The following is an 11,370-nucleotide window of genomic DNA, read 5'->3' on the forward strand; positions in this document are numbered from 1 at the left end:
TGTGGGTCCTTCTAGCTGTGGCATGTGGGATGCCGCCTCAACATGGCCTGAGTGGTGCCATGTCCGTGCCCAGGATCCGAACCGGCAAAACCCGGGGCCGCCGAACGGAGCATGGGAACCTAACCACTCGGCCACGGGGCTGGCCCCAAAATAAGCTCGTTATAAGAGACAAATACTGTCTGATTCCACCCATCTGAGGCACCAGGAGCAGTCAAATCCAGAGACAGAAAGCACGGTGGCGGCCAGGGCTGCGGGGAGGGGAACGGGCGGCGGTGTTTAACCGGCATGGAGTTCCGGTTTTGCAAGCTTAAAAATATTCTAGGATGGATGATGGCGACTGTTGCACGACAATGTCAATAACACTGAACCGTCCACTTAAAAATGTTTTTAAAGGGTAAACTTTATGTCATGTGTATTTTGCACAATTAAAAATACATTTTAAAAAATTAATAAAAAAAAATTACATCCAGAAGGGACTTTGTGTCTCCAGGTCCTGGGATCCAGTGGCAAACCATGACCTGTGGCTGAGTCTGCCCACAGACGTGACAGTTTGAATCACAGAGGCCTTTGACCTTGACAGCCTCTGGAGGGGCCGTGTGCTCGCCAGGTGGCTCTGAGCCCCGCCACTCCCAGTCACCTTGCCCACCTGGCCACGGAAGGCATTTGGGGTTGGAACCCCAGATCAAAGGAGGGAAGACTTTCGGCAAGAATTCATAGTGCCTATCATTCGGCGAATGGCCCCTGCTGCCCAGGGCCTGGGGGCTCTGCGTGCCTGCCTCACAGGGACAGAGCTGGTAGAAGTCAGGTAACAGGGCGCAGAGGCCAGCAACGCTCAGCAAATATCCCATGAGCCCGCTCCACGTCCCAACCCCCTGCTGTCAGGCGGGACACCCATGTGACTAGTTCTGGCCAATGAATCATGAGCAGAAGTGACCTGTGTGTCATTTCCAGGCTAAAGCAACTGGTGACGTGCCCCATTGGGGAGCCTCTGTTAGCCTGGGCCCCCGAGAGACAATGTCAAAAGCAGAGGCCCCGTGGCCGAGTGGTTAAGTTCGCGCGCTCCGCTGCAGGCGGCCCAGGGCTTCGTTGGTTGAGTCCTGGGCGCGGACATGGCACTGCTCATCAAACCACGCTGAGGCAGCGTCCCACATGCCACAACTAGAAGGACCACAATGAAGAATATACAACTATGTACTGGGGGGCTTTGGGGAGAAAAAGGAAAAAAATTTAAAAATCTAAAAAAAAAAAAAAAGCAGAGACCCCATGTGACCCACAATGGACAGGTAGTGAGCAAGTCAGTGAGAAAGAAAGTCTTTATGTCAAACCACCGAGATTTGGGGGTTAATTTGTGACTGCAGCACAACCTCACTTATCCTGACTAATACATGTGCTGTGAACACGGGAGGAGAAAGATTTTCACAGCTCATAAGCTCCAGGTGACAGCCACAGCCCACAGCCCTACTTCCGCCCCTCCGAGCTGAGACACCGTAGAAAAAGCTCATGCCCTCTCTGGGCTTTGGTTCCTCATCTACCCCATTTTTATACCAGGAAAACAGGAATTTCATATTGTTTAACCCGGCGGGTGAGTGTGTGTGTGGCGGGGTGTGTGGCGGGGTGTGGGGCGGGGGGACAGGCACTGCTTATTAATCCAGCAGGGGAGATCTGGGCTCTCTGCCAACCTTGCCTCTGACTCACTGCCTGGTCCTCAGTTTCCCCATTGGTCCCTGCTGCAGCTCCAGACCCCCATGACTTCTAGGGCTGGGCTACAGAGGGGCGTGGAGGAGCCACCTGGCCCAGGGACTTCAAGAGAGCCCCTCTAGCAATGGACCCTGGTTTCAGGGACCAAGAAGGGGGAAGAAGCTCCCTCCCTCCCAGCATCCACGGCCTCGGCCTCACCCACAGGGGACGGCCTGAGCCCCTGAGCCCCTCGCTGAGACAGTTGTTTAACACTGGCCTTGGCCTGTCTCGGGCCCTACCCAGAGTTGGGAGCTGCACAAAGAGCCACACACAGGCCACTGGAGCCACCCCGCCCAGCACAGGTTGTCAGAAGTGTCTTTCCCCAGGTGAGGGGAGGGCAGGCTGAGGCCGGGGCACCTCCTGGGCACCGAGGGCATCAGCAGGACAGACCCAGCACACGTGGGAACCTGGAGCTGGAGAGAGCGCCAAGCTTTATTTACAAACATGTCACAGAATCCCCTCACCCCCCAGCCCAGAATCCCCCATCTCTGTCACTAGGAAAGAGCCAGACCTGGGCTCAGCCACCTGCCCAGCCTAGGAGGTGGGGCCGGAGTCCACTCCAGCTGAGGCCGGGCTGGGCGCCCCTGCCATAGGGGAGAGGCTAGAGACGATGACAGAGGCACTGTCCTCTTCCAAGTGGCCAGTCCTCAGGGCTTCAGCCGGGGGGCGCAGGGTCAGGGGACCTGGGGTTCTGACCAGATCGGGGTGGCAGGTGGGACCCGCGTGGGCAGGGCCTGGATGGTGAACGAGGAGGTGTCAGAGGGGACCACTTTGGGAGCAGGTCACCCCCACTTCCAGCCCCATCCCCTTCTGGACCTTATAATCTGGGTCACCTTCCTGGGGGGGATGCAGTAGCTGGCGGGGAGTAGTAGGCCCTGGAAGGATGCTTGGGGTCAGGGCTGGGGGGATGGGCCCCTGTGGAGAGACACTTTCAGGCTCTGCAGTACTCCCCCCAATCCTGCTCCCGGGGACTCTGCAGTCCGCAGGCCTGCTCCAAGGCCTCTGTCCCTCCCGGGGCAGCCTGGACCCTACCAGGCGGGAGGGGCTGGTGGCTGACAGCTTCCGGTGCTGGGCCTTGGCAGAGACACAGGACCAGAGATCCAGGCTCTTGAGGGCTGAGCTTTTCTCGGGCTTTGGCGGGAGAATGTCCCAGCCCAGCAGGCAGTGCTGTGGAGAGCAAGGGGTGAAGGCGCCTGGCCTGGGGCAGGGTCCCCCCACACTGGGCACACCCAGCAAGGGGCTGTGCCTCTCCTCTTGGACTGGCAGCATCTGCTAAGATGGGGCCACGTCCCCCATGAGGGTAGAGGTGCTCCCCAAACAGTCACGGTGTCCCCCAACACTGAGGCTCCCCCTGGGCAGAAGCCTTGTGTCCACCCATGGGTCACCCCTGGGCCTCCCTTTCCTACCCCTGCTGACCCATGTCCTGGGCCCTGAGTTAGAGGGGTGGAGGGGAGGCTGTGGACACTGCTGGAGCACTCCCTGTGTGCCAGGCTGTGCCCTATGCCCGACAGGCACTGACTCATTGAACTGCCCCACAAGCCAGAGTTAGGTGCGCTGTACCCATTTTACAGACGAGCAAACCAGGTTTCCTCTACACCCCTTCTCCTCTCTCTCCAGGCACAGCTCCCCCAGCCTCAACTGGGAGTGAGTGGGGTCCCCACTGACCCCCGTCCTACCCAGGAGACACCAAGGATGTCGCTATGGGAGCACCACGGCACCCTAAGGGGCTGGGTTCATGTCCCAGCTCTCCCACCTGGCTGACCTTGGACAAGTCACGTCCCCTCTGCCTCAGGCTCCGAATCTGTAAAGTGGGACCACAGCAGCACCCGTGCTCTCAGTTGCTGGGGGCTCCATGAGATAATCCTCTGAAGGACTGTGCACGAGGCGCACACAAGCTCAGTGACCGGGGCCCATCCGTGTTGTGCCGACGTGCGGGCAACACTTATCCTGGAAGCCTCGGGGCCAGCGGGGTGCCCCACCTCCCTCGGGGAGCAAGCACAGCACGGTGATGGCAGTGACCCAGGCTGAACTCCAGAGCCTCGCCCTCCTTGAGCCCAGCCTCACTGTGTAGCCTTGGGACAGTCCCTGACCCTCTCTGGGCCTCAGGATCGATCTGGAGACCTGGGCCACACGGGGGCAGCCCCACGTCCGTCCCCACCCAGGCCCCATGTAGCTGCTCACCCGGGGCAGGGCCAGCGTGTCGGAGGCGTCAAAACTCTTCCGCCGGTGGATACGGTACTGGTGTGGGGGGTCCAGGACGGACAGTGGGACGCTCACCCTGGGTTGGGGGACAGGGTGACAGGTTGGGGGCAATGCTGCTGGCGCCTCTCGCTGCTGCAGGGCCACAGCCCCAGGCCCCTTTCCCTCCCTCAGAATTGGCGGGCCCCAGCCTCTGCTCCCCTCCTCAGCGGCTGCTGCCCCCATGGCTGCCCCTGGGGGGTGTCCTCCTTGCTCCGGCCACTCACCTGACCTGCGCTGGCTCCGCCAGGGTCTCAGGGCCCCGCTGGTCCCGTGGTGTCCTGCACAGGCGGCAGGGGGTGCCGGGATCTGAAGGCACCAGGAACAGGCGCCGGTTGACCCGGTAACAGTAGACGCCTGCGAGACCCGTGAGAAGCTACCGTCATCCTTTAGCCGGGGACCTGGAGCCCTGTGCCCCACTGCCTCAACCGGACAGGCCCGCCAGCCCCTCCACACCCCCGAAGGCCACGCTCACAGCACACACGCAGGTACACACATGGAGTATGCTCACGTACATGCACTCACATACAAAAACACTGAGCACACCCTGCTACACGAGCATGACACACATGTGTGCACATACACACACCGGCATGTTCACATGTGCCAATGTTGTGTGTGCAAACACGAAGCAAGGCTTCCTACAGTCACATTCGAGGACACACGTGCACATGCCTCTATCTGTGATCACACACAGGCTGCACACAAACACCCCTCACCCACATGCATGTACACCTATGTACACACTGTAGACTGCACATGCAAACCCACGGCAGACTCCGGTGCTCACGTGACTGAGCCGGCGGCCTGACAAGGATGACACGTGCAGAAAGGAGGGGGCGGGAGTGGGGGGCACGTGGGAAATGAGGCAGCTGGGAAGAGAATGAAGGCTGCTGGGGAGGGGTGAGGCGGGTAACAGGGCGGGCCCTAATCCCCACGAGGCCGGGCCTCAGCTCACCCCAACCCTGTCCGGGCCCCAGACCTCCCTCCCCAAGGACCCAACACCGCAGCTGCTGCCCCAGGACCTTGGCTGGGCCGTGGGGCAGCCCACGAGGGTTCACACTCACATTCATGGTCTCCCTTGACGCCACCGCCCTCGCGCAGGCCCAGGATCTGGGGTCTGTGAGGGCGAAAGGGGTGAGCGGGCCAGGGTGACGGGTCCTGAGCCGCCCGCCCAGCCCTCGCCCGCCCCGCTCACTCGGGGTCGCTGCAAACACACTCCTCCTGGTTGGCTTCCCGGAACTTCTGCAGCTTAGAGAAGAAGGCCTCGGACTTGCTGGTGACGGGAGAGCTGTTGTCCAGAGACCCTGCAGCGGCGAAGCCCCGGGAGCTGCTGTGTGGCCACTGGCCGAGGCCAAGAGTCCACCGCTCTGCCCCCACCGTGCCTTCTACAGACCCAGAGGGGGCCCTCCAGTCCCTGTGACTGCTGGCTCTGTCTCAGTGTCCGTCCACCCTGACACACATCCAGTCGTCCACACAAACCTATTTACAGAGCCCCTGCTACGGGCCAGACGCTGTTCAATGTGCTGGGAAAGAGCAGTGACCCAGACAAGGCCCTTGCCCTTGTGAGCCTTACATTCCAACACGTGATAACAGACAAACTAGTCACCAGAGAAACCTGTGATACAACATTGAATGTGACACCGGCCAAGAAGTAAAAGAGAAGAGAGTCCGGGAGCCGAGCTTGATAGGGTGGGGCTGCCAGGGGAGGACTCTCTGAGGAGGAGACACCTGAGCAGAGACCTGATGAAGGAGGGAGGGAGACATGTGGACATTCCAGGCAGATGGAAGAGCAAGCGCAAACGCCCTGGGGCAGGTGCGCACTCGGTATGTCTGATGAACAGCCAGGAGGTGAAAGTGGCTGGAGGGGAGTGAGGGACGAGGGTGGGGGAGATGAAGCTAGGAAGCCAGCGGAGGGTTTGGAGACAAGGAGTGATGCAATCAGACTGGCCATGTATTTTCACAGGATTCTCCCTCTGGCTACTGCAAGGTGAGGGAAGCAGGGAGACGAGTTAGGAACTGCAGGCATCCCAGCAGAGGGAAGTAATCAGATTCTAGAAATATGCTGAAGGCAGGGCTAACAAGACACCCTAACAGACTGAAAGAGGAATATGCAAAAAGAAGAGGAAGCAAGGTCGATCCCAAGGTCATGGCCATTAACTCCATAACAGAGTCGCCATTTACAGAGACAAGAAAGTGCAGGAGGAGCAGGCACTGCGGAAATCAGGACCTTGATTTTGGCCGTGAGATGAACCTAAGACACGTGGGCGAGGTGGAGAAGACGAAGGCAGGTAGCCAAGTCTGGAACTTGGAGGAGCAGCGGGAGCCAGAGACCACGGCAAGCCTCGGCCCCGGGGTCAGAGCCGGAGGGCAGACGGAGGTGGATCGGCAGACTGAGCCTGGGGCCTCCGGGGTCGGGAGGTCGGAAGAAGGAAGAGGATCTGGCAGAGAAGACTGGAAGGAGCAGCCGGAGATGGGGGGGGGGGGCCCCGCCCTGGAAGCCGGGTAAGGAGCCTCGGGGAGGCGGGCGGGCGCCGGGAAAAGGGGGCGCTGAGAACCGGGCCGGAGCCAGCCCCGCAGACGCACTGCTGACCCCAGTGAAGATGGGGTCAGGGGCTGAAGCCCGATGAAGAAAAAGTGGGGGAGAGAAACCGGAGACGGCGAGTGCAGACAACCCTTGGAGGAGCTTCATTATAAAGAAAAGCAGAGGAAACGGGCAGTAATGAGAAGCAAACGGGCTCCAGGGAGGACGGTGTCCTCGGGGCGGGAACTAACAGATGGCGCCACCCCGACTGGCTGTGACACGGGCTGTCTCCTCACTGTCTCTTGCCTGCACGTGGGGACAATGTGACCGCGGAGAGTAAAGGAGCAAGTGGATGAAGCCCCCGGAAGGCGCCACACACCGGCCCTCAGCAAAGCCATCCTCAGACCAGTGCAGGGCGCTGCCGGCCCTGGAGGAGGCGCAGGCAGGAGGGACACCCTGCGGGAGCCAAGAGGGGACCAGTGAGCGCACAATGGCAGGGACGGCGCAGGTGGAGCGCAGCTGGTCACCCGGGAAAGAAGCAGGAAGGATCAGCGGCTAGGGTGGGCCAGGGCAGGCGCCGCCAGCTCCCAGCGACAGTGAGCGGACAGTGTGGGAAGTCACTGGACGGGGCCTGTGTCCTCCCCGCCCCTCGACTGGTCCCAGCCACCCCACGGAGCACCTGCCTTTGGGCAGTCACTCAACCTCTCTGTGCCTCAGTGTCCTCCTTCGTGAAGTGAGGAGCAGAACAGCACCAACCTCTCAGGTCGTTCACTCACTCATTCGACAAGTGTCGGTTGAGGGCCTACTATGTGGAGGCGCCATTCTAGGCTCAGGCTCGGGGAACCAGCACCGAACAGACAGCTGGGCACGGCTCTAAGGGAGCTCATGTTCTACCGGAGGAGCCAGACAAGAAGCAAGCAAACACACCCGTTTCTGAGAACGAGGGATACGGAGAACAGAGCAATGGCTGCTGCCACAGGCAACGATGTAGGGAGAGGTGGCCCCACGACATTATGCTCACGGAAGGCCTATCATTCGAGCTGAGCCCTCAGTGATGAAAAGGAACCAGCACGTGTGACCCTGGGAAAGTGCATTCCAGGCAAAAGGAACAGCAAGTGCAAAGGCCCCGAGGTGGCCATGAGCATCCAGGCTCCAGGAACAGCAAGGAGGCCAGCGAGGCTGGAGCGAAGAGCCAGGAGGCAGATAGTCAGGGGTCATGTCACCGAGCCAGTGGAGGCCAGGTCACGCCTCAGAAGTCTGGATAAAGATTTTGGATTTGACTCTAAGTGCTAAGTACTCTGAGTGACATGATCTATTCCCACGTTTAAAAATTTCTTCCAGCTGCTGTGTCAAAAATGGATAGTAATTGAGGCAAAAGCGGCCAGAGGGAGACCAGCCAGGAGGCCACTGAGGTTGCTGGGGGGCGGGGGAGGGGAGACGGGCAATAAAATATAGAGATGATTCCCATACAGAGTTCTGCAGGGACTTGGCATACAATAAATGCTCACACTGTGGCAGTTCTCTCATTCATTCAACAAACGCTCGGTGAGCACTGTCTCTGTGCCTGTGACTGTGCCAGTGGCCGAGAGAGCAGACACGGTACCGAAGGTGCTCACTGAGGCAGGTGGAACAGACGGAGGAACAGCAGCACCTGGTGGGGGCTCTGGCAGGTGCGCAGGCAAGTTGGGCCCCCTCCTCTGCCCCCCCTCCCTGACCCCGGTTCCCGCGTGAGTTGCGGGCACAGGGCCGCACCTGCAATCCAGTCGTAACCCAGGTACGGTCGGAGGCGCCAGATCCTCTCAGGTACTGGAGACTCCTTCTTGAAGATCACTCTCGGCTGACGAGAGGGGTAAAGAGGGGCAAGGGCTAGGCCAGCAGGCCCGGCCCAAAGGAGGCCCCACCTTGGGGGAGAGAGGGGGGCCATTTCTTAACTACACCCTGACATGGGCCCCAGGGCTCAGCCGAGGGCGTGGGAGCCGGAAGACAAGAGTGTGGCCCCCCGCCCTTCTGTGTGTCACTGTGAACAAGTCCAGCCCCCGAGCCTCGGTCTTCCCATCCGTGTAATGGGGCTCATCACCTTCTTCCCAAAGTGCCGTCTGAGACACTGACGGCCACCACTGATCATGCACTTAGGCTGAACGGGACACGACTCCAGGTACCTCCCAGAAGCCTTTCACTCTGCAAGGGCGGCTGCCCATGAGTGCATTTGTCAGATAGGGAAACTGAGGCTCAAGGAAACCCTTATCAACAGATGCCCCACTCCAGAGTTACCTTGGGCAGCTTGCTTTGTTGATCCGGGGCGGACCTCATGGCCTGTGCCTCCTGGAGTAGACTGTCCAGCTCTGCCGACAGCTCTGGGTCATTCGAGTCTGAGGAGGCCGGCAAGGGTGCCGAGTGGGGCCTCAGTGGCCCCAGGGACTCCTGGTGTCGGCATTTGGTGGGTGGGGGAGAGCTCCCCCAAGAGCTGGCCCCGCCGGGCCAGGACATATCACAGGGGTCACCTTGCTGGGCATCCTGTGGACAGGAGGCTCTCGAGGCCATTGAGGACATCTCCTGAGAGGGTGGCGTCTCTGAGTCGTAGCTGCTGCTGGAGTCCAGGCTCGACTGGAACAGAGAGGCCAGGTCACCCAGGGGCGGCCCAGCCACCCGCTCAGCTGGTCTGCACTAGGCAGGAAGACCCAGTTCCTCATCCCTGCTCCAGCCTCCACTGGGCCTTCCCTCGCCGGGCCTCGGTTTTCTCATCATCAGTAAAGTGGGCGCACTGCCCAGGATGCCGCTGGAGGCCTGGATTCCGGCCCAAGAGGCTGGCAGCCCCTTCCTCCCTCACGGGGACTCCTGAGGTGGGTGCTCACCGCGGAGGCTGCCTTGGCCACCGAGCGCCGCACGGCCTCCTGCCCGGCCCGCAGCTGCCTCAGGAGCTCCAGGCTGAGCTGCCGCAGCTGCCGCACGTCCTTGGTCTCCACCATCCCGGGCCCCTCGGTGGGAGCCGCTGACCCTGGGCTGCAGAGCACCCTCAGCGCTGGGTTCCAGGCCACCTCTTCTACCTGAAGCCAAGACAGCGTGACATGGAGCTGCGGAGGCCGCCCTGTGGAGCCAGAGGCATGGGTTCGAATCCCCACTCTGATACTCCCTGACTCTGCAGCCTTGGGCAAGTTACTTAACCTCTCTGTGCCTCAGTTTCCTTATCTGCCAAACAGAGATGATAACAGTATCTCCCGCATAAGGCTGTCGTAAGGTTTAAAGGAGGTAGTGCATGTGAAGTCTTAGTACAGTGCCTGGCACACAGTGAGCATTCAATAAAAGTCTTCTACTGTCACACTGGCCCAGGGTGTGTGTTTGCTAACATGCCAGAAGAGAACAATCCCCCTTAACCACCTTAACTATGAAATTACACTATTTTAACTTGTAGAAAACAATTAGGGTGAGACTACAAATGTAAAGCATCACAACTTGTGAATCCAACACAAACCCAGCTTCTGAACATACTCTTCCCTCTCTCCTGTTCTCCCTTCCTCTTCCCTTTCTTTCTACAAATGAAGAAAGCAAAGTTCAGAGAAGTTAAGCAACTTGCCCCAAGCCACACAGCTAGTAAGTGGCAAAGCCAGGATCTGAACCTGAATCTGCTCCAGGGTCCATGATCAGGCCAGCCTTTCCCCCAGAAGTGAGGAGAGGGTCCTGGGAAGCTGCCTCCTCCTTCTCACAGCCTCCGGCCCCCGAGGGATCGAGGCTCAGGGACACACAGACGCCTCTGGCAGGGATTTCTGCAGGCTGGGGGAGGGGCTGCCCACTGCCCCCAGAGCCCCAGGCCCAGACCCCTCCGACCAGAAACGCAGTCTCCCTGGATACACACGACCCCTTTTTAACACTGGGTCCAATCGGACATCCTACTCAGAACCCCTGCCCCGCCCCCAGCCCCGCACCCACACTCGGCGCCTGCGGACCGCCCACCCCAGGGTCCCCGCCTCAGGGCCCGGCAGCAGGGGCTGAGGCAGAGAGAAGCCAGACTACACTGGACCCCTCACATATGCCCCGCATAAGGGGGGCAGTGGAGATGCGAGCACAGGCGTCCGGGGGTGCGGACAAGGTGGGCAAACAGCCTGAAGCGCAGGACGGGAGTCCGGCGCCCCCCCCTTATCTGATCCAGCCACTCGGTCATACCTACAGTCCGACAGACAGGGTCTCCGTTTTCCGACCGGGTTAAAGGGAACAGCCTCGCTCCCTCCTCCGGCTCCGGCCGCGCTCGGGGAGGCTAAAAGCTGCGCAAACGCAACGGGAAGGCGACGTTCAAAAGAGAAACTGAGGCAGCAGGAGTGCAGAGGCAGCGCCGGGGGACGCAGGCCGGGCCCCGGGAAGGGGAGCCGCCTCCCGCTTCTTTCCCATCGCGGCTCCCGACCCCTCCGCGGGGGCGCACGCGGGGCCCCCAGCCGAGCCCTTCCTCCCGACCCCCGGCCCGTCGCTCCCGCACTCACAGCCCCGAAGCCCGGAAGCTCGCAGCCCGCGGTCGCCCCGCCGCCCGGAGTTCTGCCCGGAGTTCCGCCCGGCCCGCCCCGCGCGTCGCCGGCCGGGGGCGGGGCCAGAGCTGGCCGCCCTGATTGGTCAGATTCGGAGGGCCTCCGGGCGTTACTCCGCGGTCGGCAGCGGCAGTTTCAACACTGGGGCGGGGCTAACAGCGGGACTCAGCAGCTGATTGGTCAGCTTCGGAGGTCGTGTAGGGGCGGTCGATTTTCGGAATGGGGCGTGCCCCCGGAGGGCGGGCTCCGATTGGTCAGGACGGGGCCGCGGGCTACCCGCGTCCGGCGGCGGCAGTTTCAGAGTCTACGCGTGAGGCTGCTCCCAAGGAGGGGGATGCAGCTGTGGGATGCTTGGGGGGC

The 11,370-nt window shown here is 60.9% G+C and overlaps 1 protein-coding gene across 13 annotated transcripts; it reads right to left on the minus strand.

The window, feature by feature from the left end:
- Positions 1-1,239: 1,239 nt before the first annotated feature.
- On the minus strand, positions 1,240-11,037 carry MIIP (migration and invasion inhibitory protein). Of its 13 annotated transcripts, none has more exons than XM_046659929.1 (13): positions 10,969-11,037; positions 10,658-10,755; positions 9,352-9,543; positions 8,771-9,103; positions 8,252-8,336; positions 5,174-5,282; positions 5,043-5,095; positions 4,203-4,332; positions 3,919-4,015; positions 3,500-3,538; positions 2,770-2,904; positions 2,571-2,652; positions 1,241-2,471 (listed from the first exon to the last, which is right to left on the minus strand). In XM_046659929.1, exons 3-13 carry the CDS (start codon positions 9,463-9,465, stop codon positions 2,272-2,274), a joined length of 1,377 nt encoding a protein of 458 aa, XP_046515885.1. In that variant the 5' UTR covers positions 9,466-9,543; positions 10,658-10,755; positions 10,969-11,037; the 3' UTR covers positions 1,241-2,271. The 13 variants fall into 13 exon arrangements, with proteins under 13 accessions (XP_046515881.1, XP_046515883.1, XP_046515882.1 ...); XM_046659932.1 differs by having other exon boundaries at positions 2,259-2,471; positions 2,554-2,612; XM_046659933.1 differs by having other exon boundaries at positions 2,279-2,471; positions 2,571-2,612.
- Between the last annotated feature and the right edge of the window lie 333 nt (positions 11,038-11,370).

This window comes from Equus quagga, chromosome 5, assembly GCF_021613505.1.
Source record: "Equus quagga isolate Etosha38 chromosome 5, UCLA_HA_Equagga_1.0, whole genome shotgun sequence".
In the NCBI taxonomy this organism is placed as follows: Eukaryota; Metazoa; Chordata; class Mammalia; order Perissodactyla; family Equidae; genus Equus; species Equus quagga.